The sequence below is a fragment of the Serinus canaria genome, chromosome 7, assembly GCF_022539315.1.
Source record: "Serinus canaria isolate serCan28SL12 chromosome 7, serCan2020, whole genome shotgun sequence".
NCBI classification, from domain to species: Eukaryota; Metazoa; Chordata; class Aves; order Passeriformes; family Fringillidae; genus Serinus; species Serinus canaria.
This window is the reverse complement of record NC_066321.1, coordinates 27,411,281-27,439,159: the sequence shown is the minus strand read 5'-3', so window position 1 is coordinate 27,439,159 and position 27,879 is coordinate 27,411,281. Positions and strand designations below refer to the sequence as shown.

The 27,879-nt window shown below is 42.6% G+C and overlaps 2 protein-coding genes across 4 annotated transcripts in view; one reads left to right on the top strand and one right to left on the bottom strand.

The window, feature by feature from the left end:
- Positions 1-137: 137 nt before the first annotated feature.
- LOC103814523 (MOB-like protein phocein) lies at positions 138-19,459 on the top strand. 3 transcript variants are annotated; one of them, XM_030241194.2, is made up of 8 exons: positions 10,026-10,151; positions 12,131-12,193; positions 12,640-12,740; positions 13,388-13,430; positions 13,669-13,755; positions 15,270-15,349; positions 16,130-16,241; positions 17,121-19,459. In XM_030241194.2, exons 1-8 carry the CDS (start codon positions 10,092-10,094, stop codon positions 17,250-17,252), a joined length of 678 nt encoding a protein of 225 aa, XP_030097054.1. In that variant the 5' UTR covers positions 10,026-10,091; the 3' UTR covers positions 17,253-19,459. The 3 variants fall into 3 exon arrangements, with proteins under 3 accessions (XP_050832880.1, XP_009086358.1, XP_030097054.1); XM_050976923.1 differs by lacking the exons at positions 10,026-10,151; positions 12,131-12,193; positions 12,640-12,740; ... (3 more) ...; positions 16,130-16,241; positions 17,121-19,459 and adding exons at positions 138-386; positions 914-1,044; positions 2,256-2,420; positions 3,626-3,715; positions 4,256-4,612; XM_009088110.4 differs by lacking the exons at positions 10,026-10,151; positions 12,131-12,193; positions 12,640-12,740; ... (3 more) ...; positions 16,130-16,241; positions 17,121-19,459 and adding exons at positions 151-386; positions 2,256-2,420; positions 3,626-3,715; positions 4,256-4,612.
- Positions 19,460-20,155: 696 nt separating this feature from the next.
- Positions 20,156-27,879, bottom strand: part of RFTN2 (raftlin family member 2) — a 29,917-nt gene continuing 22,193 nt past the window's right edge. Inside the window, exons 9-10 of the mRNA XM_018911658.3 lie at positions 27,542-27,620; positions 20,156-24,143 (exon numbers count right to left, since the gene is read on the bottom strand). Of these exons, the coding sequence (XP_018767203.1) occupies positions 23,874-24,143; positions 27,542-27,620 (349 nt within the window). The 3' untranslated portion in view covers positions 20,156-23,873. The remainder of the gene's footprint in view (positions 24,144-27,541; positions 27,621-27,879) is intronic.

Genomic DNA, 27,879 nt, shown 5'->3' with positions numbered 1-27,879 from the left:
TACAATTGCGCATGCGCTAAGGGCTCGTAGCATGAACCATTCATGTTCTGGGGCCCGCCGATTCCAGAACCTTCTGGAACGCTCATGCTCGCCGCGGGTCAGAGGTGAGCTGACCTCACTTCCGTAAGGGGCCCGGCCTGGAGCGCCGCGGGAACCGTGCGGCGGATCCGCGGTGCCGCCAGGGCTCAGCTGTTCCCGGGACTAGGCTGGGGCCGCAGAGGTCAAAAAAAAACGGTGGCGCTAAACGTCCCCGGGACCGGGGAAGGGGTCTGGTCTGCTCCGCCCTAGGGCGGGGCGCCGGTCGCGCATGCGCAAGCCGTGACCTTCCTCACGTGTGTGCTGGCGGCGGCGCGGTCACTCGGTGCGGGCGGCGCGGGAGCATCATGGTGAGTGCAGGGGCCGCCGCCGCCGTGCCGGCTCCCCGTCGCTGCTGGGGCCCTGCTCCCGGGCTCCCCCGCTCCACGTGGCCGGCGCCGCGGGGACAGACAGCCCGCAGGGCCCGGCGGCGCCCCTGCTCCTCCCCGCGGCGGGGTCGCTGCCGGGGCCCCCGAGCAGCCGCGGCTGCGCCGCCGCACACGGGTGTGCTCAGTCCCTGCCGTGCCCGCGGGCAGCGCTGGGTCGCGGGGAGACGGGGGGAAGGTGGAGCCGGGGGGTGGCGGTGCCGCAAGGTCACGCAGTCCGTGGGGCAGGGGCGACTCCCCGGCAGGCGCGGGGGCTGCGGACGGTCCGTGGCGGGAGGTTTGCAGGGGCTGCGCGGACACTCGAGTCAGGGTTCCTCCCCGCCGCAGTAACGGGAGCAGCCCCGTGGCAGCAGCGCTGCAGGGCAGGGCCGCACAGGCCACGGCGGGTCTCTGCGGAGATAGACGACAAACATGTGCTGTCTTTTCTATAAATTTTGTAAATTTTTTTATAGAGAAGAAGGAGAGTTTCACTGAGTTGCCCTTGTTCTCGCAGTGATACTTGATTCTTAGGATAATAATAACCTGAAGAATTAAAACTTGGTGTAAAATGTGGATGGTCTCTAATCTGGCAGCTTTATTTCAGGTAAACGTAGAACAGCTCTTAAAAAAGAAGGTCAGCGATATTATCTTCTCAGCATGAAAACGTACACAACTGGCAGCCTTTTTCCCTTATCTTTCATCCCTGTGCTGCTGGCAGCAGAAGAACACAGCATCTTCCATGTGCTGCCTTTTCTTCACGCTCTGCCTGTGACTTTGCTCTCTGCCACTTCCCAAGTGTGTGTGGATACCGATGAGTGCCAGCAAAGGGCACACGGATGCCAGGCCCTTCTGGCTCTTTCTCTGAGAGTGGGCTCTGTACCTGTCTAGTGGAGCACTATCTCCATGTGACTTGGCAACCTGCCATATCTTTCCTTCTAAATCAGAGCAAGTTCCTTCCACTTGTCCTGCGTTGGGACAAGTGCATTTGCTTGCATTTATCTGGCCTATGGCAATTAGACTGCTGGTTCTGAAATGCAGACAGATAGCAGAAAGTAGTTGCAAAAAAACCCCAAACCTAAACCAAATGTGAGGGGAAAACCCAACAATTTAATAAAAAACCCTTGACTCTGCTTAAGCAGAAGCAGAGACCAAAGCAGCTGAGCTAGAAGAAGGATGCCTACTTTCTCATTTTTAGGGCCTTGACTTAAACTTAATGTAATTTTTTCTGAATCTGTTTGTAGAAGTTGGTGTAAGTGAAAGCACTGTGGGTCAGGCTGCAGATTCTCACCTGTTTTTTTTGTGAAAGAGTAATGCTTCAAAGCACCTAAGACAGACTGACAATGGGGCACCTGGCTAGGTGTACCTGTGTAACCTATGTCAGTGTAAACCCATTCACAAGTACAGGTGCAGCTCTCCTAGGGAATCCTTAATCTTCATTAGATCTGTTTGCGAACTGGAGAAATCCAGCTCATATAATCAATAATTGTGTTTGCCAAGCTATAGAAAGTAAGGGTTTGGTGTTAAAAGCCTAGAGGCTTTTCCAGACAGAGGAGTCTGCTCGTGTGTGGGTGGTTTATTCCCCAGCTGGAGTACATCTTCCTTCAGCTGAATTGTCAAAATTGCCCAGCATCTGCCTGTGCCTTCAGGTGTTTCTGATGCAATCAGAGCTCGTATTTGCTCCTATTAAATACAATTGTCTTACACTATTCATCTCTCTCAAAAGAAATCATTGTGTGTTGGGGTTTTTAAAACTCCTTTTAATTGCAGTTTTTGTTGTAATGGCTCTCTTGTTACAATGTACAATTACTTCTACAGGCAGGAAAAGCATTTAGGAAATTTCTTCCCCTCTTTGATCGTGTACTGGTTGAGCGATGTGCAGCTGAGACAGTAACCAAAGGAGGAATCATGATACCAGAAAAATCCCAAGGGAAGGTACTACAAGCAACAGTAGTAGCAGTTGGATCTGGAGGTAGAGGAAAGGTAATTCCCCTGAAGCATTCCCTTTGGGTAGAGCCAGTAATGACTGGGGTGGTGGCAGCTGGAATATCGCCGTAAGAGTGGGATGGTCATAGGGCAAAAATGGTCATAGCTCACAAAAATGGATGACTGTGATAGCTGAAATTGCAAGTGGGGGTTCAAAAAGCAGGTAGAACTCTCACATTGTCCTGACATGAATTCCACCATTCCTTTAATCATTTGTAAAACGGACTGGGGTTTCTTTGCTGTTGGTGGTGGGGGGTTTTTTGGGGAGGTGTTGGTGGTGTTTATTTTAAATATATAGACAGTGTTTTGTGTGATGACATGTTTCATCACATCTCAGCCAAAACCTTGAGGGACCAGCAGACTTCTTTGTTAAAATTATTACATGCTCAAATGGGTCTGTGACTTGAGAGCAGGGTGGAAGCCCAGAATGTGGGGGTTCCACAAAATATAAAATGCCTATTTATTGACTGCCTTGTGCAAAATATCATTGTCCATAAGGATTAGGCTTATTAGACTAATCTAGGTCAGCAGTCAAAATAAATAAGTGTTGAATAACTACTTGTAAATTTTGCACTTTGGATATGAGTATGAAAATTAGACAGTTCACAGAAATGCCAGTGCCTGGGGGCTTCCACATCACACGGGCTGGTTCCCCACCAGGGCACTGTTCAGTCAGTAGCAACACTGGGAGACAGGTTAAATTTCAACCTGGGCACATTGCCTCGGCCTTTCTTTACCATCAGTCCCTCTCTACATCCCAGGCTGGTTTGTGTCAGGATCTGATTTTTAAGGGTTTGTATTGTGAAAGGGTGATAATATTTGACTAATGTGTTAATGTTTTGCTTATAATACAAAAATTTAATTAAACTCTATCAGGTGTTTCTAAATGAGTGAATTGATGGCAACAGTGACAAGTTGATCAAAGTTACAGAAATGGGAAGGCACTTTTTAAACTGGCACTTAGATAAATTACCCTTGGTTATAGAATATGGAGATGGACTTTGTCCCTTGATTTTACAAGGGGGTTTCATGGTTTTTAAGTGAAGTCCTATTCAGTGTGTCGAGCAAAGACCTCACACTTGTCATTACAATCAAAACTAAATGCAGAGTTGTGATTTCCTGAATGTTTCTGTACATGGATGGATTGTTGTAGTTTGGAGGAATTCTATTACAGAAAAGTAAGGATTTTTTTCTTTTTTCAGAATGGCGAGATTCAGCCAGTGAGTGTAAAAGTTGGTGAAAAGGTTTTGCTCCCTGAATATGGTGGCACTAAGATCGTACTGGAAGATAAGGTGGGTTTCCCAACTTTGTGAGTGCAAATCAGAATAGTTCCTGAAATGCCAGTGACAGATACTGTGGTTACTTTGTGGTGTTAGCACCATTCAGGAAAGGGAGCAGCTGGATCCAGCCACCTTCTGACAGCTGTGCTGCTGCTGCTTCTGCCCCTGCATAAGAGACAGCAACTGCGGGAGCCTCTGACCTGACCTGTGCTGGGTGGGCAAAATGTTCCATATGTCAAGTGCATATTAGAGAGAATCCAAAAAGGGTTAGGAATTCCTGGGGGCATCCTTGTTTTTAGCAGGGAAAGCCTGCAGAATTGTTTTCTAACAGTTCTTGAGCTTTCCCACTGCTAGAAGTAGTAACTTGATAGCTCTCCAAAGAGTATCTTAGAAACAAAAATAACTTTTTCAGGACTAGCTCTACATGTTGACTTCTTGGTTAGCTTGATTTTGTACTTAATGACTGCAATAATGCTGACTCAGAACAAGACATTATTTGCAAAACAAGAAAAAGATTTATGTGACAGAAGCTAATGTTTCTTTTCTTTGCAGGACTACTACTTGTTTAGAGATGGTGACATTCTTGGGAAATATGTGGACTAAACCTGTTGCAGTATCAGTCATCCATTCCACTAATATGCTGAAATTTTTCTTTCATCATGTAAATAATGTCCTTTATTTTATAATAAACAGGCATTGAGTCTTTGAAATAACTTGTGATCTCACTGTAATGATGGAACACAAATAAAAATATGTACAGTCAGAAATCAGTTGCTCTTGCTTGAGTTCCATTGAACAGTGAAATTTGGATGACCACCAACCAGCCTTAATTATTCCAAACAACATCGTTTTATATCCTTATCTCTGTACTGAGATTGTAAAGGTCTTTACAATAAACTGCTAAAACTATTCTGCTTCTGTCTCAGTTTCTGCTGCTGCTCAGTGAAACTGAGTCGAAATTGTGTAATGAGCTCTCTGCAACATTCAGTGATAGTAATATGTTATTTTCACCAAGTTTGTATAAAATGAGCTGAAAATGGTTAGCAGACAGATGCAGTCTTGCTGAGGACTTATATCCAGCTCCCTTGCACATTGGACTCCTGAGATAGCGTGGGTTCTTCTAACTTCTCTCTGAGACCCTGAAACACTGAAAGGTTAAGGCACACAAACAGCCTGTCCCCCAGCAGCTGGAAGGGGCTTGGTGCCAGTCATGTCTGTGCTTTAACAGAATCGTCCAGTTCCCACATGGAGCAGGTAAGAATTAATGGTTATTCTCACTTATTGCTCACTGAATTTTGCCAATAGAAAATAAAAAACCTCCCCCAGCAGTTAACCAGGCAGAAGTGGGGCTGATGCTGATCTTAAATGAAGTTTCTCTACTGATTACCACACTATCACACCCAGATCTTGAGCTTTCCCTTAACTCAGGAGAGACCTGCTTTGACAAATTACATTTCCTTTACACTTAACACACCATTCTTAAAGAGCAAGACATTGACTTAGGTAATGGTGAAGCAACTCAATTTGCATATTCCTATCTACCTTCTCTTGCCTTTATTCAGGATTGTATGTGCAGGAGCAGCCCCATCTGCACTGTTCCTGAGGAGGCTTTCAAACCTGGGGTGCACTGGGATGCAGCCTACGAACAGACAGTGCCTTAAAGTGCTTTTGGGATAGTCCTGGTGAAGTCAGTCAGTGCATGGCTTATTGCTGCTGAAACTTCACTGGCAGGAATTAAACTGCACTTTTTTCTCATTCTACTCATGCAGATAGGAACTCAGCACTGCTAGATACATTATAACGTGTCTCCATCCCCCTGAGAGCCTCTCGGGAACCCCCGGCCAGGCCCGAGTCGGCAGACACTGGGGACACACTTTCTGGTGCCCCGAGGGTGTTAAGGGCAGCTGGGTCAGTCGCCTTAGCAGCAGAAGGAGACACCAGAGACATCGGTGGAAGAAAGGGGCCGACTCTTAGCAGAGATTAATCCAAGGTTTTATTCAGGAGCTCTGGGGAGCTCCTACACCTCAGGGGGCCTCCTGCTGAGAGCCCCGGGAGATGTGCCAAGGTTACATTTGAAGGGAGGAGGAAACCAAAAGTAGATAACATTTTACCAACCAATAAATGACCCAAAAGGATGGGCACTAAGGAATAGACACTTAGCGTATAGGGCAAGACTCATGGAGCAGACCCCTGGCCTCTGACTAATCGCTCGATGTCCTGGACCGAAGCTTCTAGATGGAGGGGATGGCATGCTGGGTGATTGACAGAGAGCCAGGGTAGGGATTTGGGGATGATTTCATCAAGGAAGAGGAACTACATAGGAAAAGGGAAGGAGGTACAATTTGGGGTAAGCTATTTGGGAAAACTATGAGGATACAAAAAAAACCCAAACTACTTCAAAGTATTACAAAGTATAAAAACACACTACAACAATAACGCTTATTCCAGAGGTACCAGTAAAGAACTGTAACAAAATATTTTTCAGATCTCCACTCAGATGCTGCAGTGAGGGACTCAAGCTCTGACACAGAAACACTATGTATTTTCTGCCAGCTGGAGCCATGCTTTTCTCTAGCTGCCATTGATCCCCCAGCCATTCCAGCAGGAGCTGCATTTGCCACTCTTGGCTGCAACATCTTTTGCTCCCCTTTGCTGTGGGGTGCTTGCTCTTGGCTGCTTACCTCTGCTTGCTCTGGAGGTGAGAACAAACCAGGCACTGCTCTGGGGGTTAAATTTGTACTGAACTATGGACAGACAGGGAAGATGCTAAATTAATAAAATACGCTTTTTAGTATAAAAGACCTACATCTTGAAATCTGCCCTATTGCAGTTTTACTTTAGTAGTTGCAGCACTGCAGCTTCAAGCTGAAACTCAAGATAATCACACCCCAAGGACCTTGCAAGACAATTGATTGTGCAATGGAACACAAACTCCCTGGGAAGCATTATCTTCCACTGCAGCCAGCATGCCTTTATCTCCCAGGATAAGGCAGGCAGTCACACAGCAAAGAGGAGAAGGTATTTAAAATATTTACAAACAGCTTAGAGACACTATACCCCATCTCAAGATGCAGTAGGAATTAACTGCCAACAGAGAAATGTTCAGGCCTAAAATTTCAGCATTTCTTTCCACAATGGCTGTAAAAGACATGAACTGCATAGGATCACTCTGAGCCCTCACCACACAACCTGGCTGCCCCCAGCTCCACTTTCAGCCTAGCAGGTTTTCAGCAGCTGGATAAAATGCCTATTATTAAAATATAAAATGCCTATTTATTATATAAATAAAATATAAAATGCCTATTTATTAACCTTAGCACAGCTGTATCTAGTACAGTTTACACAGATGATTAAAAACAGAAGTCACACTTCATGGGAATAAGTAATTTATGGATGTGGGGGAAAACCAGTGTTCCTAGGCCTAATTAAATGGAGGACATGCTGGAACATCTGCTGGATTGACGGGAATGTTCCATCCTTGCACCACCAGGCTCTCACTGCAAGCAAGGACAGGGCAGCTGCCAGCCAGCCAAGGTGATCCATCTGTGTTCCTGCCCCTCAGACCATGACTGTGTGCCAAATCCCATATCCCTCGGGTTCTCCAGGCAAGGACAGACAATCAATCACAAACCCTCCTTCTTTACTGTGTTCTTCCTGTAAGAAATTATGCTACATTCCACTGTTTTCTACATGGTTTAAAAACTTCAGTTTTGGAGTAAATGCTGCAAATTGCCCCACCTGCCTTTTTGAGGGGATACAGTCTTCAGTCTTTCTTCAGTCTGAGTCGCAAGGAAAACAGGTGGACTCCATCTTTTGCAACTTTATTTTTTTAACACTTGAGAATGGCTTCCATTCTCAGCAGCTGTAATGTTTTCAGAGAGCTTTTCTCACCCTGGTTATGTTATCCTGCCACAGTAATAAAAGGATGGAACGTTTATATGCCAGTAGAGAAGAAAGGACAGACAGGTCCCTAACAGCACATGCATGGCGGATAAAATTTTGGCCAAATATTCAAATTTTCATTATTGAAGGCCATAAGATGAAGACCAGCTGAAACCCCAAAATTGGAATTACTCTTGTTCAGACTGTGTTCAAAAGCAGCTTGAAATTGAATGAAATAAAAATAATAAGCATCTTCCAGGAATACAGGGTTAATTATCAAGGGGCAATACAAGATACACTACAGAATTCAAGATCTTAGTAAATAGGGCAGATTTTTTTTTTTTTTTCTGCAGACACATGAACCATCTTCAGACTGAACTAACAGACACATATTTTTCTCTGAGAGGTATTTCTTCACAGTCAGATTTGTTTCCACGTTAAAAGCAAGATGGCCATGAAATGTAAGTCAGGGACAAATGGAAATGTCAAGTCCCCAACTTGTCTGTGCTTTAAGGTTAAACCTTGAATATGGTGATAGGGAAAAAAAAAAAACCAAACTCACAACAATAAAAAGATAATTCAAACAAGCTGTTGAATTTTGAAGGACTCAAGCAGCTAGAACTGCTTGTGTTTTGAAACTGGCTAATAATATAATATAAATCTCAAAAAAAAAAAAAAAAAGAAGTTAGAATACAGCTTGTCTAAAGACATTTCTACTCCTCATTCCAATACACCAATTTCCCACAGCATTTTAAACCTTTTGATGGTTCCTTACACAAGCAGGGTTTCGCCACACAACCCGAAGAGCTGACATCCCTGGGGCAGGAATGCTGGCCAGGAGTAAAAAAGTAACTCATGCAAACCGAACTCGGGCGCCTGCAGGCAGGAATGCCGAGCTCCGCGTTACAGTGTAACGTGAGAGGAGCTGCCTCTGCCGGCAATAGAAACCGCGGGTGAGCTGGGGCAGGCGCTGACCCTCACCCATTTCTGCTCTCCCGCACATTGCCCCGCTCTCGGCTCCAGCCTGGCCCCCGAACAAGGCAGGGTCCTGTCCAAGCCAAGTCAGCATTCACAGGGCACTTCTCTTTCTGACGGGAAAGCCTAATTAGAGATTTTTCAGTGTTTTCCATCTAGAAATGTTTCACCAACTGTAACTCGCAGTGGGTAGAAGGAAGGGGTTTATAACGTGTTATTTATAGCAAAATAATTGAGTGAAAGGGGAAACCACAGCCAGCACTCACCCTGAAATGCGGTGGGAGTAGAGACAGACCAGGTAGCAATCAGCCTGATGCACTTTGCAGAAACAGCCCACAGCTGCCACCATTTACTCCTTATTGTGCGAGGGGGGTGTCTCATGGTACCTCGCTGCTTCATCGCTCTTGCACACAGACAGAAGCAATTCACCGTTCCTTACTCTGTACTCATTTCTACCACGTATTTTAGAGAAATAGAACAACTTTCAAATAATTTTCTTCTCGCTTACCTTACAGAAATACTATGAGTCACTCAAAATGTTTACTTGCTTGTAAGGGAGACTTATCAGCCAGCTATGAGGTAACAGTGTCTTTTTTGTTTTTTTCGCAAATAGAGTCAACACCTGACTCAGTAAACCTTGAAACCTGAGCTGACTCTGTTTGCCATCAGCACAGCAGTTTGTGCCCTCTGCACACCAAGCTCACAGGGGTCTCAATCCTGCCTTTGGAGACCTACAAAGGCTTCCTACCTACTTTAAAATTATTTTGCCCCAAACAACCCCTGCTAGGGTGGGGTTTTACTAATTATTTTAAAAATAAATATTGAATATCAAACTGAATAACTTTTAAATCCACACCCTTATAGTTTGTATGGCACAGAACATCAGGGGCTCGGTTGTACAGACACAAGCGAGGACTAACCCCGGGTGAGCACACGCACAGCCGGGGCTGGAGGGGGGATGCTGATCAAACGGGATGAAATACGATGGATTTCCTCAACAACCACTCAGCCCGTCAATCTCCGTGCGAGGCTTCCTCTCACAAACCGGGTCACTCGCTGCGACACCGGCCCCGCCGCGCAGCACCGAGCGGCCGCCCCGAACCTCCCCACTCCCGGCTCCGTGTGTGTGTGTGTGTGGGGGGGGGGGGGGTGTCAGTGTTGTCTCTCAGGAATACAAAACTCTGCTCTGACAGAGGGACCCGCAGGGCACCACGCTCACAGGGAAGCGTCCGTGGCCTCCAGCGCCGCACGGAGGAGAGCGCGTCGGCACTGCCGGGCGGGCAGGGGCAGGGACGGGGACTGAGGCGGCCTCACCGCCGCCGCCTCCCCTCACGGCCGCCCCCGCGCGCCGCCTCCCGCCTTCTCTCGCGAGAAGCCATTCCCGTTCTCGTTCCCACCCCCGCCGCGCGAGGCGGCTGTTCTGGTGGTGCTGCCCCTCCCTCCGCAGGCCGGCTCCCGCCCCGCCCCGCGGCTGTTCCCGCCCCGCCCCGCCCCGCGCGGCCCCGCGGCACATCCGGGCCCCGCGGTCGCTATGGTCATGGCGGAGGGCACGGCCGTGCTCCGGCGGAACCGCCCGGGCACCAAGGCCCAGGTGAGTCGTGAGTTGCCGCCGCCATCACCCCGGCCGCCGGGCGAGTGGGCACGGGCAGCGCCGCCGCCGGGGCCCAGCTGCCGGCGGGGCGGCGCCGAGGGCCGCGCCAAGTGCCGCGCCGGGCCTACCGAGGCCGGGGCGGCGGCGGCCCCGCTGCGGGGATCGCTTTGTTCGCGGGGCAGCGGGTGAGACCCGGAGGCCGCGGGGGAGCGGACCGGGGACGACGGCGGCTCCTTCCCCGCGGGCTCGGCAGAAAGGCCGCCGGGGCTTCCAGGCTGCGGGTTGGGAGCGGAGGTGGCGTCGGGCCCGGTTGGCCGAGGGAGGCGCCGCGTCCCGCAGCGCGGGGGCCTCGGCCGGGCGGAGAACGAACACCTGTGACAGCCGGGCCTGAGCGCGGGCCGGCGCCGCGCCCGCGCCGCAGGTTGGTGCAGGCAGGGCGGCTCCCCGGTGCTGTCAGGCACTGCTGTCGTTCCTGCTGTGAAAATAGCGAGAGCACGTTCCGGGAGTGAGCTCATGGCCCTGCATTGGGCTCCGGGGGGAGCTCGGCACCGTCAGAGCGACCGTACCTGCCTGCCCTCCCAGAGGGAAGTCATCCTTCCCTTACGTAATTGCACACAAGGAAATTCTGGTGTCACATCGCTTCTCTTAAGCAAAATTGAATTAATTTGTTTCTGTGGTTTCACGGTCAGCTGGAACAGGCACACCTTAAACACGGAAACTGCATTTTTTAGATTATTTCAGAGAGATGATCTGTCAGACCTTTATGTGAGACTTTCCCCTCTGCTTTTGGGAGATCTCATGGTGGGAAAGGAGCCATGTATGACAAGTGTCTTCTCCTGTTCTTTGTCATAGCATAGAGGTAAAATTATTACAGAATCCTGTAAATCAGATCATTCTATGCATGTTTAATCTGTGAAGGAGATGTGTGCCTTTGATAAATTTGGGGTATTCTGAAAAACAGCTGGACATAGACCTAGGTTTGGTCAACTATTACGAAATTAATGTAGATGGAAGAGTTTTGTGTATAGTGATGATAATTTCTCTCCATAGACATGATTTTTCTTTGTGTGTGGCTGCATTTAATGTTTTATTTTGGATGACACTAGTATAGCTGCTCAGTTTGCAAATACAATTAGGTAATGATATTTCAACAGTGGCTATGCACTTGAGGTATTTTTGCCAGAGCTGACTTGCTCTCTCAGGAACAGATTGCCAAGCTTTGCTGTTGGGACATTGTCATTGAGTCATTGCAACTACTGGGATGACTACAGCAAGCTGCCATGCAGCATCTCTGCATGATATGAGGGAGCAGCTCCAAATTTCAGATGTGAAAAATGCTCACTAAGAAAATGCCTATGGTTGGGATGATTGTGGGCACACCACATGTGGACTGCTGCAGAACACAGGTGCAGCTGGATCTGAGGTGAAACTTCAGCAAGGCTTTATCATTTACAAGGCTGATAAGCATCCAGAAAATTTAATTAAGGCATACTGACCTTACTAGGGGTAAGGTGGGAATGTGGTACCAGGTTAGGCCAGCACAGCGTTGTGTGATCTCAGTTCAGAGTTGTTTTTCTTGCTGTGTCACCACTGGGAGTTTTAGTTTCATAACCAGAGTGTGCTGCTGCTCTCTGCAGACCTCTTGTTCCCCACTGCTGCCTGGTCTGACACCTGCAGTGGGTGCTGGGTGCTGTATTTAGTGGAACAAATGCAGGCTCTGGGTGTTGCAGCAGGGGTGTTCACCTGCCGAGTCATGCAGAGCTTTTCCTTTCAAGGTGCTGCTGCTGCAGTGCTGGCAGTGTAAATCCTCTCCCTCTTCCTGCCAGGACTGTGTGCTGCCTCTGTCCAGATGCAGCTTCCTGGAATTGTATCAACTCCATCTCTTTTCCTGCATGCTCAGGCTTATTGTAGGCTGTGTGCCTTTCTTCTTCCCCCTGTGGTTTTGTTACATTGCTTTAAACTTTCTTTTCTCAAAACAGGATTTCTACAACTGGCCTGATGAATCCTTTGAAGAAATGGATAGTACATTAGCTGTCCAGCAGGTATTGCTGCTTACATGAAATGTTGTTAATGAGTGCAGTTTCCCAGTTTTTGTGTTCTGGTATATAAAACTGAACAGGGCTTGATATTTATCTGCTTAGGGTGTTGCTGCACAGCACTGAATTTACTAAGCACCTGTGTATATTAACAAATCAATGGTTAATTTTGTTTGCAGAAATAACTTAAATTCCCATGTCTGGTTTAAACAAATCAGATTTAGGAAAATGGTGGGGGTTTCTCCATTCTTTTACTTTTTTAATAGAAGAAAGGCATTTTTCAGATCTGGCATTTTTAATACCAGTTTCCTTACCCCGCCCATCTACTTTTGAACTTTTTTGTCTGTCAATTATTTAAGCAAAAATTAAGCCCCTCCAAGATGTAATGTTCCAAATATACTTTCTTACTGTAATTACAACAAGATCTAGTTTTATTTCTACTCCATCCCCAGTATATTCAACAAAACATAAGAGCAGACTGTTCCAACATTGATAAGATCCTTGAACCTCCTGAAGGCCAGGATGAAGGTGTATGGAAGTATGAACATTTAAGGTAAAAATCCATCTGTTGGTAATATTCTGTCTTGGTTTTAAGTTTTGTTCATTGATGCGGGTAGTGAATCTATTTGAATGTGACACATGAAAACTAACTTAAATGAAACTTGACTTTTCCTCTGTTAAACATTGGTATTACTTTCTGATTTCCCTGTTATTTCTAAAGATTTATAATGTGCTCTGATCTTAATGGTTTTTTTAAAGAAACTATTTTTACCTCACTTCTTGAGCAGGAAGATACAGTCATGAATTTCCATAGCACTTTCTCATAGTATCGTCAGTTCTCCATCTCCACTAGTGGGTAATGTGATTTCCAGATGCTCCCAGTGCTTTTTATGAAACTAGCAGGCAAATAGGCAGGGACAGCAAGAGTACTTGTGTCTTACAGTTCTTCTTATGCTTGCAAGGAAACAAATCTTTTTGTCCACTTCTGTTTTTTTAAGTTGCAGTACAATACTTCCACTAAATGATATGTTAAACTCAGCCTTTGCTGTCAATGAAGAATTAAAATATAATTGTTTAGCTGAGTTAAAAAAAACCATCTGCTGGTATGAAGATCAGAGTGTCTAAGCTGTTTTTTATGAGATATTTGCAGTGAGGAAACAAATAGCTGATTTTGATGCTGCTGTGTTCAATTTCTTTTAGACAATTCTGCCTTGAGCTCAATGGACTAGCTGTCAAGCTTCAGGTAATTATTTTCTTGAGACATTTTGTCAGGGAGGAGACTTCTTTGTTTTGTGTAGATTGCAGAGCTTTCTTCTAAATATACACACACAGAGCTAAGCAGTGGTTGGAGGTTTTGTAATATTTTAAGGGCATATGACACATAACCCTTTTGGGGGTGGGCAGGGCAAGGAATTGATTTGAAAAGATCAGCTCCTTTTTGCTGCTGGGGTTTTTTCTTAACTGAACAATTGTTTTAACAGAGTGAATGTCACCCTGACACATGTACTCAGATGACAGCAACTGAACAGTGGATTTTTCTTTGTGCAGCTCATAAAACTCCCAAAGAGGTATGGATTTATTTTGGAAAACTTGACTCCAGTGATGCAGGAATTTTCTTTCACAGTTCATAGGTTCATGGGGAGCCTGTTAGAGGTGCTTCTCTAGTCAAACTGAGAGCTTATGTGGGCTAAGAATATAATTTGAGCTACTATTCTTTACCATTCTGTAGTGTTTTAGAGGAAACAGGATGAGGTAAAAGGAACTGCTTTTTTACCTCACTGTTAGCAGCTTTGCACATTGCCCTTTTCTCTCTGGGTTGGTGTTAACCCTGCCTGAAACTCAAAGGAAAAAAGCTCTTTGTTTAACTGATAGAAGAGTCTATGCTGAGAATGGGCTCTCATCTTCAAACCTTGGCCTTGATCCACAGTGTAAACCTGACACTCCAAAGTTAACTGCACGTGCTCATTCTTAGGGCAGTTACCCCAAAAAGGTGGTGGAGTCATGAAGATGTTTCTAGTCAAGTGGGTTTATCAGCATGGCCTTAGCTTGTCTTCCTCCATGTCCAGTTAAACTTTGTTCAGATCTTCTGTTAAACCACTTGATACATCTTTTTTTTTTTGCCTTCAGATAGTCTTTGTTGCTTTTGGTTACAATGATAGTGCAGTTTGTTATATTTATCTTTGTATTTCACCTTCCAGAACAAGATATTGGTTCTTTTTAACCTTATCTTTCCTGTCCTGTAAGATCTTTTTTTTCTTGTTTTGTTCTGCTTTTACTTTCCTGAGATGTTTTGATTTAGCCAACTTCCCACTCTCTCCTTTAACCCCTGTCCCTAGTCAGCACCTTGGCATGTCTGGCAGTGTGGTCCTCAGCTAGACTGGAGAACTTCAGGCTTCTTTTTATTTCTAACCATGCAGCATTCATCTCCTGTTTTCCATGGCAGTAGGCACCAACTCATGGTCAGATAGGGGCTGATGGAACCTTGAACTGCTGAGAGAAATGTACAACTGACAAGTCTTTTACCTGAAATTGGTGAATGGACAATGGACAGACATTCTTTCTCTTAGTCTGGCTCAGTCCATCTTTTCTTCCTTCCTTTAGGTGTACTTGATTGCAGAGCCAGGGATGGCTTGTTACATGTAAGATTTTAGTTTTCTTTGCCAAAGCAAAAAGCACTGATAGATTTAGGTGCAGGTTTGGTTTCAGAGCCTGTATAAGAACAAGTCTGGCAACTTGACTGTGTGGGAAACAAATGAGCTGTGAGGTAACAGTCATCTTTCCTTTCAGTGTACTCCTGGCATGTATTTTTATTATACAGCTTTGTTCAAGGAGAGGCATAAAATTCACTACTCACGTGCATAATGGCATTGCCATAGTAACTTTTTCTTGAAATAATTTTCATGGATTGTGAAGCAGAGAAAACAAGTAACTCACTTAAGGAGGAAATGTAGTAATATATGTATATAGTTATACCTTTAGACAAGCTATGTGAAACTTCTGGGAATAAAAAAAATGACCAATGAAGTTCAAAGCATCAGAAAATGTAATAAAATGTTTCTTTTCTCACTGTCTGTCTCTGTAGTGTCCTGCTATAGACTACACCAGGCACACACTTGATGGAGCTGCTTGTCTTCTGAATAGCAATAAATATTTCCCCAGCAGGTAAAAATATTCTCTCTTGGGATGAGGGAGAGAAGGAGGGAGGAGGCTGGAGCTTAAGACAGTGACAAAGCCCAGGGAGAAGTGTAATGGTTGGTTCATGGATTGCTGTTGGAATTGTCAGAAATCCTGCAGCTCTTAGGGGTTGGGAGGCCTATGCCATTTCTAAGCCAAGGAAGAATTCTGGCTTATTCAAATAGTTTGCTATTTACTGGAGCTAAGGAATGCTTTTTAGGTAAAAACTCTCTTAGTGAAGAGCCCCATACCTGTTAGTGGTATGGGACTTCCATTGGAGTAGTGCCCACCTAGACAAGAGGATGGCATTTGAACAGATGCTGCACCTCAAACACCTTCAACAGGACAGCACCAAAACCCTCCAGAAGCCAACACCAACCTGCTGTGGGACATGGCAATCACACAAGACAGACAGGCTACTGAATGGGCAGGTCACATCAGAGAAAACTCCTTGCAGAACTCAAAATTATGCTTTTCAAGGAATTCAGTATAGACAAGGAGGTGCAACTGGAAGTCTCTTTTTTTCTTTGCCCATAAAGCCTAGGAACCAGAGATCCAGCCTTTACCAGAATAACTGATGATGATTAATTACAGGCAGAACTTCTTTGTAGTTGGAGTACAATTTGTAAATATGGAACTTGCACCAACAAGTCTAAATTTCATATGCAATTATACAGAATAGTTTTAACAATCAAAATTTATGTCCACATGTTTCTTAGTAGTCATTTCATTAGAGCAGTTGTGTAACCTTTCTCCTGCTGCTTACAGGGTTAGCATAAAGGAATCCTCTGTAGCCAAATTAGGATCAGTGTGCCGAAGGATTTACAGGATATTTTCACACGCTTATTTTCATCACCGGCAGATATTTGATGAATATGAAGTAAGTAGTTTGAAATTACATCTTGAAAGCAGGGTATTTACTGAAGTTACAGCTGTGATGGAGTTACATGGAATATTTTAGTCCTTCTAGAAGCTCTGTATTCAAATGAAGATTGATTGAAGTAGATTGCAGTTTTGTAAGAACTGAAAAGCTGTTACACTTACATATACACACAAAAATTCATTTATGTGGTTATTGTGTCTAGTTATGGTTTCCCTTCATTTAGATAAAAAGCCAGAATTGGAGGTTTTAGTACAGACAACTCAAATTCATCTTGTATTTGAGAATCCTGAATGTACTCAAGAACTGAGTGCAGTTGGTACTGCTTACAAATATGTATCTCCTGTTTGTGTATGTTGCACAGCATTTATGGAATTCTAATTGTGTAACTGTAAAGAATCAGAATAATTGAGGGCAACTTGTGTACAACCAGTAACCTTTTTTTTTGTAATGGGAAAGTAGAAAGTAATAGATAGAAAGGAGATAAGGGGTAGAGCTAATTATAAAAGGGAACCTTTGCCAAATCCCACTGAAAGATTCTGGAACAAATGATTGTGCCCTGTTGTGTTGGAGATAGACAAGAATATATTTAAATATTTAAAAGTATGGTTCTGAAATTCCTCCTACATGCACTAAGTGCTGTTAAATTGAGCTGTGACTGAAGCCTCAATTTCAGTAGGTTTCTTAGTATTTATAGTAACTATAAGCAACCAGTAAGATATAAAAGCAGCAATGACTTAGTACTAATTAAGCTTGACTAAGACCTGTAAATGTAAAGAGACAATTACACAGAGCAGGCTTTTTGTTTAGCATGTTCCTCATAATGGTTTAAAATAATCCTTCTGTACATATTGTTTTTTTCCCTTGTTTCACCTCCAGAATGAAACTTTCTTGTGTCACCGGTTCACTAAGTTTGTGATGAAGTATAATCTGATGTCCAAGGATAACCTGATTGTACCAATTTTGGAAGAAGAAGTGCAAAATTCAGTGTCAGGGGAGAGTGAGGCATAATGGCAAGAGCAGTACAGAATCCTGTACTGAATATAAACAAAACATGAATTATGTACTGTATATATCACTTTAGACACTTCAATCACGTATCTTCATAGCTTTGTTTAGTATACTTTTTGTATGCTGTGTGCATTGCCTTTTAATATGGGAAATACTTCTAAGTTATTCATGAGCTGTATATTCATCCATGTGGCACTCATGGTTTTTAAATAAAAGTAGTAGTATCTGTTTATAATGCCTGTTAATAAAAGAATTTACAGTTCTCTAAAAATGCTGCTAAACAATCATTGAATTACAATCCTGAAGATGTGTCTGATTGGGTGGGGCAAAAGTGAGATGATGATTTCACAGCAAGCCATTTTGTAATGCAGTAGCTATATTAAGTCTTAGTTCAAAGATTATCACCTTAAATATATAATTCTGCAGGAAGCTTCTTGCAATGTAGCTTATTCCTAATTTACCTTTTATTTTTTTAAAATGGCTTTGAAGATTTACTTCTGGATATACATATTGCTGTATGTGTATATCCAGAGACTAACAGGATCTACAGTATTAACCAAAAGGACAATTTCACTATGGTATTGAACATATATATTCTTGATATATATCTAACATACTTTCTGGACTTTTTTGTCAGCAGTGGAGGTTTGTATGCAGCAGGGGATAGGTGCTGCCCTGTAAAGGCAGACTTCTGCTGTTCTCCAGTCCACAACCTCTCTAAAGAATACCTGTGCATATTTATGGCAACTGCTTACAGATTATACCTCAGCTGTTCATGTTACACTACATAACACACTGGCACAGTCTCTGCTTGTATTCCTAGTCAAAACATGCTAGTACCTGAAATATCCAACCAATTCTTTGCAAGAATTAATTCTGTTTTCAACATACATTTGTTTCTCTTCATTTACCTTAACCATATTGACAGAAAGATTGGGATTCATGCTTCTGGTTCCCTATCAGGTGTCTGTTTCAAGTTGTGTTTGCAGATTTGCAATAACTGACAATTTCCATGAGTGCTGCTTAATTGTGTTTTGTCTAGAAAGATAGAATTAAATGTTTTAGAGATGCATATAAGAGAAATACTGCTAAGTGTACATGAATGCAGGGTCTAAAAGCAGGAGTAGTGTTGAATGAATTTTGCTTTGCTGTTTAAGAAGTCAGCTTGTTTCTCTGAGGTTGACAGGAGCCCTCTATTTCTTTCAGTAGGTCAGAATGGGCTAGCTCAGCTAGTTTCAGTAATTTACATTTTGTTTTCTACATTACATTTACATGGAAAGAAGGGAGTCCACATATTTTTACTAAGTGTTTTCTCTTACTATACTAAACATGCCTTAAATTCTATTTTTCTTTATATGAATCAAGCACACCTCAAGCAACTGTTATCACCTGGATGTAAAGGGAATATGAACAATGAGAAAATTGAGAGACTAAGCTTAAGTACTTCAACAGCTGTGTTCTTCAGCAGCTTCTTGTCTCATGTTTATCATTGTATTTAACTGTCAGCAGGGTAATTGCATGAGATGTTGTCAGAGTGAAGTAGCTTTAGTTACTGTCTATACACTTAGCTGTAACTTGCCTTGTATAGACCAGGTTACCTGATTTTGATAGATACCTTGGAGTTTGTACTGCTGGTAGGAGGATGTTTTCTGGAGGTAGCAAAATGTATTTAGCTTGTTGCTGTCTGCTCTAGGACCATCCATGTGTGGCTCCTTTGTACAGTCACTCTGCATGTGTATATTGGTCATGGTGACTGGGACAGGCAAAAACATGGGACTGGTGTTGCTAATAACATTTCCTCTACAAAATTGAAGAAAATGATGTGGTGCTCAGGACTGCATTAAAATTTTAAACCTCTTCCTCTTATGCTTTAAGAGTTTAACTTCAAAACAAAACTCTGGAAGTTTGAATCCTGTTTATTCTCATTCAGATTTGCACTGTAAAATTGACTTGCTATAGTAAGCTGATTTTATATAAGGCCTAAGTAAGACACTGCTTGTATTTTCCCTTGCTATTGTTTACATGAGTACTGTGTACACACATGTGCCTGGATGGTACCATAAAACTTCAGTTAGCCTAAGCAAACCATTGATTTGTCTAATAAATATTAACAGGTTTAATTTAGACTTTACATCATAGGGAAACTGAGACTGTCTTTGAACTATATTGTAAAAAAAGGATAAAATTAAACTGTTTCTTTATCCATACCACTATATTTTGACAAGTTATTCTCTTTTTTCATGTTGTCTGAGAACACAGCAACTGTTTCCAACAGACCCTTGGGTGCTCCCCATCTCTGCTCCAAGGTGTGCTCAAGTCAGGTTGTCTTTCTTCTTTCCAAAGTAGAGAAATAAAGTACTCATTAGGAACTTGCAAGTCAGACCTCACATTTACACACTCCTCACATCAGAACATGCTGGTTCCACAGTTAAAATATGGGAGGTCTAGAAGAGGCCCTCTAGTTACAGAATAAGCACATTTCTGCCTGCATGTCACAAAGGCTGCAAGCAAAGACTCACTGTCAGATTACTTCTGCCTTTGTCACAGGGGTTTTTCCTCACCTTGGGCTTAAAGCATGTCTTCCAGCACATCAGCCATGGTGTTAAGCTGTCAAGACAGCAATCTCCATTGTTTGCCTTCAAAAGATGAATATACTAAGAACAGGGAAAACCTAATGAGTTTTTACTAGATGGCATTAACTCTATCAGGCTTTGCTGTTCAGACAAGGTAATTTAAACTTGAGGCAAGGTATACATTGATCTAACCCAGTTAATGCCAGTGTGAGACAAACACCATAAACTGGGAATTGATTTGCTAAGTACTTCTAATGGTGAGAACCTTCCTATATGCACTATAGAAAAGATCTGAACCTGTACAAAAAGAAAATATTTTACAGACCAAAACCAAGTGAAGCAGCCATTTATTGCAGTTGACCAAGTATGTAAATAAACTGTTCTGACAGTTATAAGCAAAGTACAAAATATTTAACTGTAGACAGTTTCTTCCTGTTTGTAAACATTAGAAAACTATTTCCTCTCCAAACAATTTAAGCATCAGAAAGCATAAACAGTTTTTTGCAGAGGTTCATGAACATGGCTGCCTTCTGTTCTAATAGCTGCAGAGCATTTCTGTTGTCACAATCAGGAAAGGGGTTTTCCTACTACATTTCAAACACAAGGGCTCCTGGCTGAAGCCTTGTCATTGACTACAGAAAGTGTACTTACTGTTTTTTTCAGAGAATTCTTCTGATTTACAAAGCTGCTTTACTTATGGACAGTGCTGGTCACCACACCAGTAAAGGCAAACCTTCATGCTCTGGTTTGTGCCAGACAGGTGATGAGGATCTGAAATCCAATCTCCTATACCCAAAATGCACCCTCCCTTTTTCACTCATCCAAGTAAGGTCAGAGTTGTCTCTCAGAAATTTTACAAGGAACAAACCAGAAGATTTTCCATGACTTCTTTTAGAAGCATTTTCAATTTTTTCAGTTTCAGCATCCAAGCCTTAGGAAGATGAGTGGTCAAGTGCATGAAGTCAGATAATTACACTGTCTTCACACAGGCTGAGCAAACAACTTGCCCTGACTGCCAAGAGCAAACAATTCAGATTAATATTTCTACAGCACAGGCAGCTTTGATACTATGAGACAAATGACATTAAAAACCCCAGCTGTCCTTAACAATCCAGGAACTGCTGCATGGGTTCAGAGGAAACAATTTAGCATAGTTATACTGCATTAAAAAGACAGAAAGGAATCCAGAGGTTTGCAGCATTGTTAGCACCTGTGAGATTCATGAGCAAAGACTAAAGCATGGTCAAAACTGAGGGCTATAACTGAAAAAGAATATGGCTTTATTTCATTTTAAAAAAAGCCTTTTTTGCTGAAAGTGATGATGTTCTAGTGTACCTGTGGACATCCAGGGCATCCATTTCCACCCTAGTTCTAAAAGAGTCTCTCTTGTAAATCCCACTAATTGTAAGGAGAATATTTATCTTAGAAAGATATTATTAATTTGAATTTTCTGCCCTTTCAACAGGTGATATGGAAAGATCTCAGTTAAAAATTAATTAATTTTTATCCAATGAATGCATTCTAGAAAAAGTAACTGTATTAAATGTACTACTTTATACTTTGTAACTTACTTAAATAGTTTTTGCTCAGTTTTGGTTTAGGGTTCACTAATGTTAACTATCTTAAGCAAGGATCTTGCTTTATAAAAGGTTATTTCCTTGATATACTTTAAAAGCTCTAACTTGAACTATTCAGAACTGGAGTTCTAGACCAATTTTTGCCATTTTACAGATTGGACTTGTATGGAGAATGACCAATGGTTAAAATTACACACACAGAAGTTTGTAACTCATTAAAAAATACTTCTAGAAGTAGAGCAACATATTCCAGGTTGCATGAGACCAGCTGTTGCTCCATTTTTAATATGCTAGAATTACCTGGCTTTCTGCCAGGGATAGCTATAACTTGTATTTCATATTTCTTCCCCATCTGTGTGCTATGGAGGAGATCCCTGCTGCCTGTGAGCATGACCAGTGCTCCCTGAGAAGTGCCACAAGAGAAAGCAGCACTTGGGCAGGCTCTGCAGGGACAGCCAGCCCAGCACTCTCCCTGTCAGCAGAGGGATCTTCCTCCTGCATTGCCCCACACAGGGAATGAACACAAGGCTCATGCCCCACATCCCTGACCTCGAGATGCTGGTGGGAAAGCTGGGAGAAGAGCCTTTGCCAGAGGGAGGTGCTCCCATCACTCCTCACAGCATGCAATGGGAAAAAGAACTTGAAGTTTAATCTCCAGAGCTGTAGATTTTTTTGGAAGAAAACCTCCCAGCCTGCTACAGTTAAGAGCTGCTCTTTCAAAGAAAAAATAAGCAAGCCTGCCAGTAAGAATTTCGTAAGTAGCTCAGGAAGCAGCTCCAAAGCAATATTATTTCAAGCTCCCCCTATGCTAATTATGTCAGTAGAATGGGTTTCCCCCTACATCCCCTGCCCAATAAAATTATATTTTTTTTTTTCTGCATGAATTAGTTTTGCTTACTGAAATAAGCACCTGTGTTCTTTCTGCACAGCTCTGAGACTTCAGCCAACCCTCCACCATCCTGGCCATCTCCTGGGGTGCTTATTTGGAGTTAATTGTTGGTGTTCCAGTCACTGCATTAATCTGCCCACTGCATTTAGTGCCAGCATCTACCACTGTGGATTAGGCAGAGTCCACAGCAGCTGGTGGGATGCCATCCATGGGGAATGGGGTCTTGTAGGTAAATGCTGAATGACATCTATGTTTGCAGCACAACACACAAAGACAGGTACCAAAATCCCTGGGTGATGTGTGTGCTGTACTGCAAACATTGAGAGTGGAGTTATGAATACGTTTGCTCAGTTCTGACTTATTTTGACCGAATTATTTTACACTAGCTTAGAGAGGATGAGCATTTACAATTTTTTTTTTTGCTTCTAGAACTAAATTAAAAACACATATTGTAGTTATAATCACATTTACCTTCTGGAGATGCATTTTTATTCGGTTCTCCTCTGTAAAATACACTTTCCAGACAGCAGCATAAAAGCAGTTGCTGTTTGTTCCTCCCCCCACAGCACCTTGCCAGCATTAATCTCCCTTAATGCAAGCAGCTCCTCCCCATGGTAAGGATGGAAGCACAGCAACTTGATCCTTTCCTCTGAACATCAAGTCTGGTATTGGATGCAGCTCAATACACTTTATCCAGTGTGAGATACATTTAGCTGAGACATTTTTATATATACATCCAACTAATACAGCCTATGAAGTTTAGCCTACATCTTCCTCCCATGCATTAGCAGCATCACACTGCTCTCAATGCTTCCTAGGGAGCTTCTCAAACTACTTGTTTACAGACTGCAAATTATCTTTCAGGGGACGAGCAGTTCTTAATTTCCACTCATGACTACATTATGAACAAGTCATTATAATACAAGTTACAAACTCCTGGCTTACATGTACAAGGAACGTTGTGAAAACTGCATAGGTGAACTTATATTCCAGGAACAAGTTACCTACCTACAGCCTCCTGAGTTTTTCTGTCCATACCAAGTCTGAATGTAGCTTAAATTATTAACACTCTAGTGTAAGACCTGACATTTCTCTAGGCTTTTGAACTTACGCAAGGCAAATAAAGTGAAAATTATATTAAAACTTATCAACAGCCAGACAGTTCATTTTTCCCCACCAATATTTACAACATCCTTAAAAAACCCCAAACAACAAAACAACCAAACAAACCCAAAAGCATTCCTCCAGCTAGTGGAAAATTCTAAACATCCTCATTCCTTTCTCTCTCACTCAATTCAAACTGTCACTGTGCTGCTTCCTTGCTTGTCAAAAGCATGAACAAGTTAGCAGAGCACCCAAGTCACCTAGTTATACTATTAAAGACAGACAGAAAATCAAATTATTTTGCAGTAGTATTATTACTACAGTAGGATTAACACAACATGGAAAATGACAAAAATACAAAAAAGAGTTTGGGAAGAGTCATAGGATTATACCAATGTATTTAAAGTAGTGTAGTTCTTTAAAAAAACCTCATTTGTGTGATTTATGTACATGTCCATTTGATGCAGTTACTTACTCATCACATACATGTGACCTGAGTGACTCCATCCTCCTGCTCAAATTGTCCATCATCCAGTTCCCTTAATACTCCATCACTGCTACTGAATCCTGGGAAGCCTCCATAATGGGAGGATCCCTCCTTAATCCAACATTGTTTAGAAGGAGATAGGTGAAACTCGTCAGGTGGTTGTCCAGTTTCTACAGGGCAGAAAGTAGCTGTGTCTGATCCAACACTTCTGCTGGACACCCTGCCTTTTTCTTCCCCAGTCATTTGTCTTAAGGACTTCCTCTGAAAAACAAGAGAATGCTGAAATGTTAGTTTATTTAGGGGAGAAACAATTGAGCCAAACACTTTGCAATGGATCATGGACAATTTAGTGTAGCTGCATTTTAATCATGAGTGCAATTCTCAAGAAACAAGAGATTGTCATTATCTGAGGAGGCAATTACCATTCCCATGGTAAATCCATGCAGACAGTCATAGAGTGTCTATACAGCCCTTTGAAATGGGATCTACAGAGTCCTTGCACAGGAGGAACTCAGGATTAATACAGTCTGATTTTAGCATTGGGACTGTCTGACATCTTTGCTGTTGATGCTGTTGCCTGTTGCCAATGTCAAAAAGGAAAGTAAGCAGATCATGATTTCTGCAAATGATAGACCTACCAGACTGCGCTAAGGGTTCTCTGAGGCACAACAATAAATAAAAGGTTTATCTCAGTTCAGCATCAGGAGCTACATGAGTTCCTGGGTTCTGTGATGATGCAGCCCCTCCAGAGACAGTGTCAATGCCCTGAGTCACGCAGAGGAGCAGGGTCAGCAAGGCAGGAGTGCCCTGAGCCACCTCCCTGGAGCCCTGCTGTCAGCACAAGCACAGCTACCCCAGGAGATGTCTGCCAGGGGACACTGCCCTGCCCACAGAAGGATCATGTGTAGCTAAGAGGGAATCCAGCCTCAGCACAGAGCTGCATTTTAGTGCATGAAGGACACAGTGCAGACAAAAAAACCAACAAACACTCTACAGACTTTTACTATGCTTCAGCAAGTTTGTGCTTCCCTTCTGTACATTGCTAAGCTTTTTCTCAAATCCTTTTGAAACAGTAAAAACAATGGACTATGTGGCTAAAGGAAACATATTTAGGAAAGCTGGTACAGGGAACACTGGGAAATTAAACAAGGGGAAACAGCACTGCCTCAGGAGAAACAGAAGGAAATAAGTTTTGCCTGGATGCCACAGAAAGAGGATGGAAAAGTCTGCTTAAGGGAAATACAGAAAAAGAGAAAAGAAAAAAAACAACCCCCTCAAGCACTTCATGGTCCAATCTTGCATTTCATCCTTTGAACCCTTTCTTAGAAAAACAACTGGTATGTGACAAACAAAGTCCACAGAGACAGTACAGCCCTTGTAACCAAGAAGCTTTTGTACTATCACATAAATCATAAGCCAGGCCATAACTCACTACCCCACAAATATAGAAGAAGGCAGGGAGATGAGCTGTGAGGACATAACATACTCCATCCTCAGAAAAGAGACCAAGTAATGGGGGATTAAAATTATGGTGAAAACCAACATAATTGGCAAAACAGAAGAAAAATGTGACTCTGCTAAATGTTTCAGTTTCAGCCCAATTCCCTATTTAGTCCAAGCTAAATGACCTCAGCATAATAAAATTTCTGGTAGAGAAGCAAAACATTCACTGGTACTGGAAAAACCACATTTTGTTCAGATTTCAAACATAGGAATCCTGATGTAAATGGCTACAAATCAGCTATTTCTTCTTTATTTTGAGTAGATTTAATGCTTAAGTCAAACGTTTCCCATTCCAACAACAATAAAACAACAACTACAAAACACATTTTATTTGTATACCCAAGACTGCTCATCACCCTACAACAGGGTGAAAGAATTTAAACAGTGAGTACAATGCTTCCTAGTTTTAATTTAAGCCATGTCTCAAAGACTCATCAGTTCCTCAGACTGAATGTTTTTACAGAACTGGTTTGTATTACATCTCTTGGCAGAATCCAACTTGTGACATACAGTTACAGTGCCTTTTAAGATTCACACAGTTAGAAATGACCTTATGCCTTACCAAGGGAAAAAGTATCAGGAGTTCATGCCCTTATTATATCCAGAGTATTAAAGAAGTAGGAAAGCATCAGGAGAAGCATTATTTTATGGCTAACATGATTTTGCTTTTTATATTTACAATGTTGCTATCAAAAACTGTGGTCCAAAACATACTTTCAGAAATGAATTAGGAAAAGAAGTAAAGGCTACAGAGTCAGGCATCTGAGAGGAAGTCAGAAGGTTTTAAAGATAAAAGCTGGAGGTGCTTTTGACACAGTGGGCATTTAGGGAAGAAATTCCACTGGCAGAATTTAGAGGAGGGTATGAATGGAGAGAGATAAAAACACTGGCAAAGGAGACTGCACAGAACACTGAAGAGCAAAAAAGCAAAAGCTCCAACTCTGAAAATAAGAAATAAATTATAGCATACAAGAACTATCTGGGAACTGAGACAGTGGCAGAGACAAAAACAAACAGGACTTGAAGGCAAGTTCTTCCAGGCATGGAAGCACTAATTATCAGGGGACACACTGAGAAGGAAGTTAGGCTGGAGATAAGCAGAAGCCTGGAGAAGAACAAAAAAAGGAAGAGTATATTTTAGAAACACTAAAGAAAGGAAAACACAGATGATGGCAACACACTGAACAGTTTAAAAAACACAGAGAAAGATCAAATAGAAATGCAAGAAATTTGAAGACTTATGGAAGTATTCATACAGAGAAAAAACCAGCTAGGTACCACTGCCATATAATTGTATGCCATGAATGACTTTGTAAAGTTACCATGAGTGAAAACATTCATAGCTTTCCTAACTGCTTAAGGTTATCACAGGAAAGACATGTTGAATAGAGAAAGGCTGATCAGCCACTGAAAATGAGAAAGAGCCAAAAATGGAAACCCATCACAGTACATCAAAAGACCTGGCAAAGAAAAGCCCACCAGGAGTTCACCCTTCTCTGGCCACAGCAGGATTTACTGCAGAGTGTGCTGGTGCAGCAATTGTTGTGACACTGACTTGGAGCAGAATGTGGAGAGTGTCACACAATTAATCCTCAAAGCACTTGATACAACCTCCACCCAGAAAGGGACAAGGAGCTGCTGAGGTTCAGCTGCAGGAATTTTAAAGCCTCCATCTCTGTCACACATTTTCATGCAACAACAGCCTTTCACCCTGATAACCTGCAGGTTACACTATCCCCTAGAGCATAGCTTAACACTCCTTTCTTCTAAAAACCTGAAAGTAGATGTTTTGAAGGTCAAAAGAGTTTTCTGTTTCACGTGCAAGGGATGCAGGATTTTGATCAGACTCCCTAAAGACTGCCAAGGAAATACAGCATAGCCAAACACTTTCACCTGAGACACAGTAATTCCTTAGCAGAAAACAGATTTTTAGCCTGGTCATGCTTTTCTCTATGGCTTAAGAGATAACAACTGAGGAAAAAAATAACATGGGATCCAGCTGCAAAAAACATCCACAAACTAGAACTTGTTTGCAGGGAAACCATGTTCTGCCAGTTCTTTCCTCTGTTAATTCTCAAGTCTAGTTTGTTTCTGTATCTTCCCTTTATGTGAAACACTAATTTTTAAAATATTAATGGTACAAAAATGTCACTCACCTCTGGTGTCTGGACAGCAGAACTCCACATAACAGGTCTCTGAAGAAAAATTACTTGCTTTGTGGCCAGATTTCCTTCACTAAAATGTAAAGAAAATAGTTTCCATGTTTTAAAGGCAATAATTGTCACTAACATATTTGAAGTCAACTTTAGGGTGGGTGTAAGTTCACAAGTGAGAAGAGGACAGACTAGAGTATTATCCAGTTTATTAATTCCTCAATGGTTCTATAATGATATTTTTTTAAAAAATAGAAGCACAGGACTAGGTTAAGGAGATGCACATGAAAATATGGGCAAACCAGTAACTCCATCACTGCAGTTATTTAACAAGTGTGCTC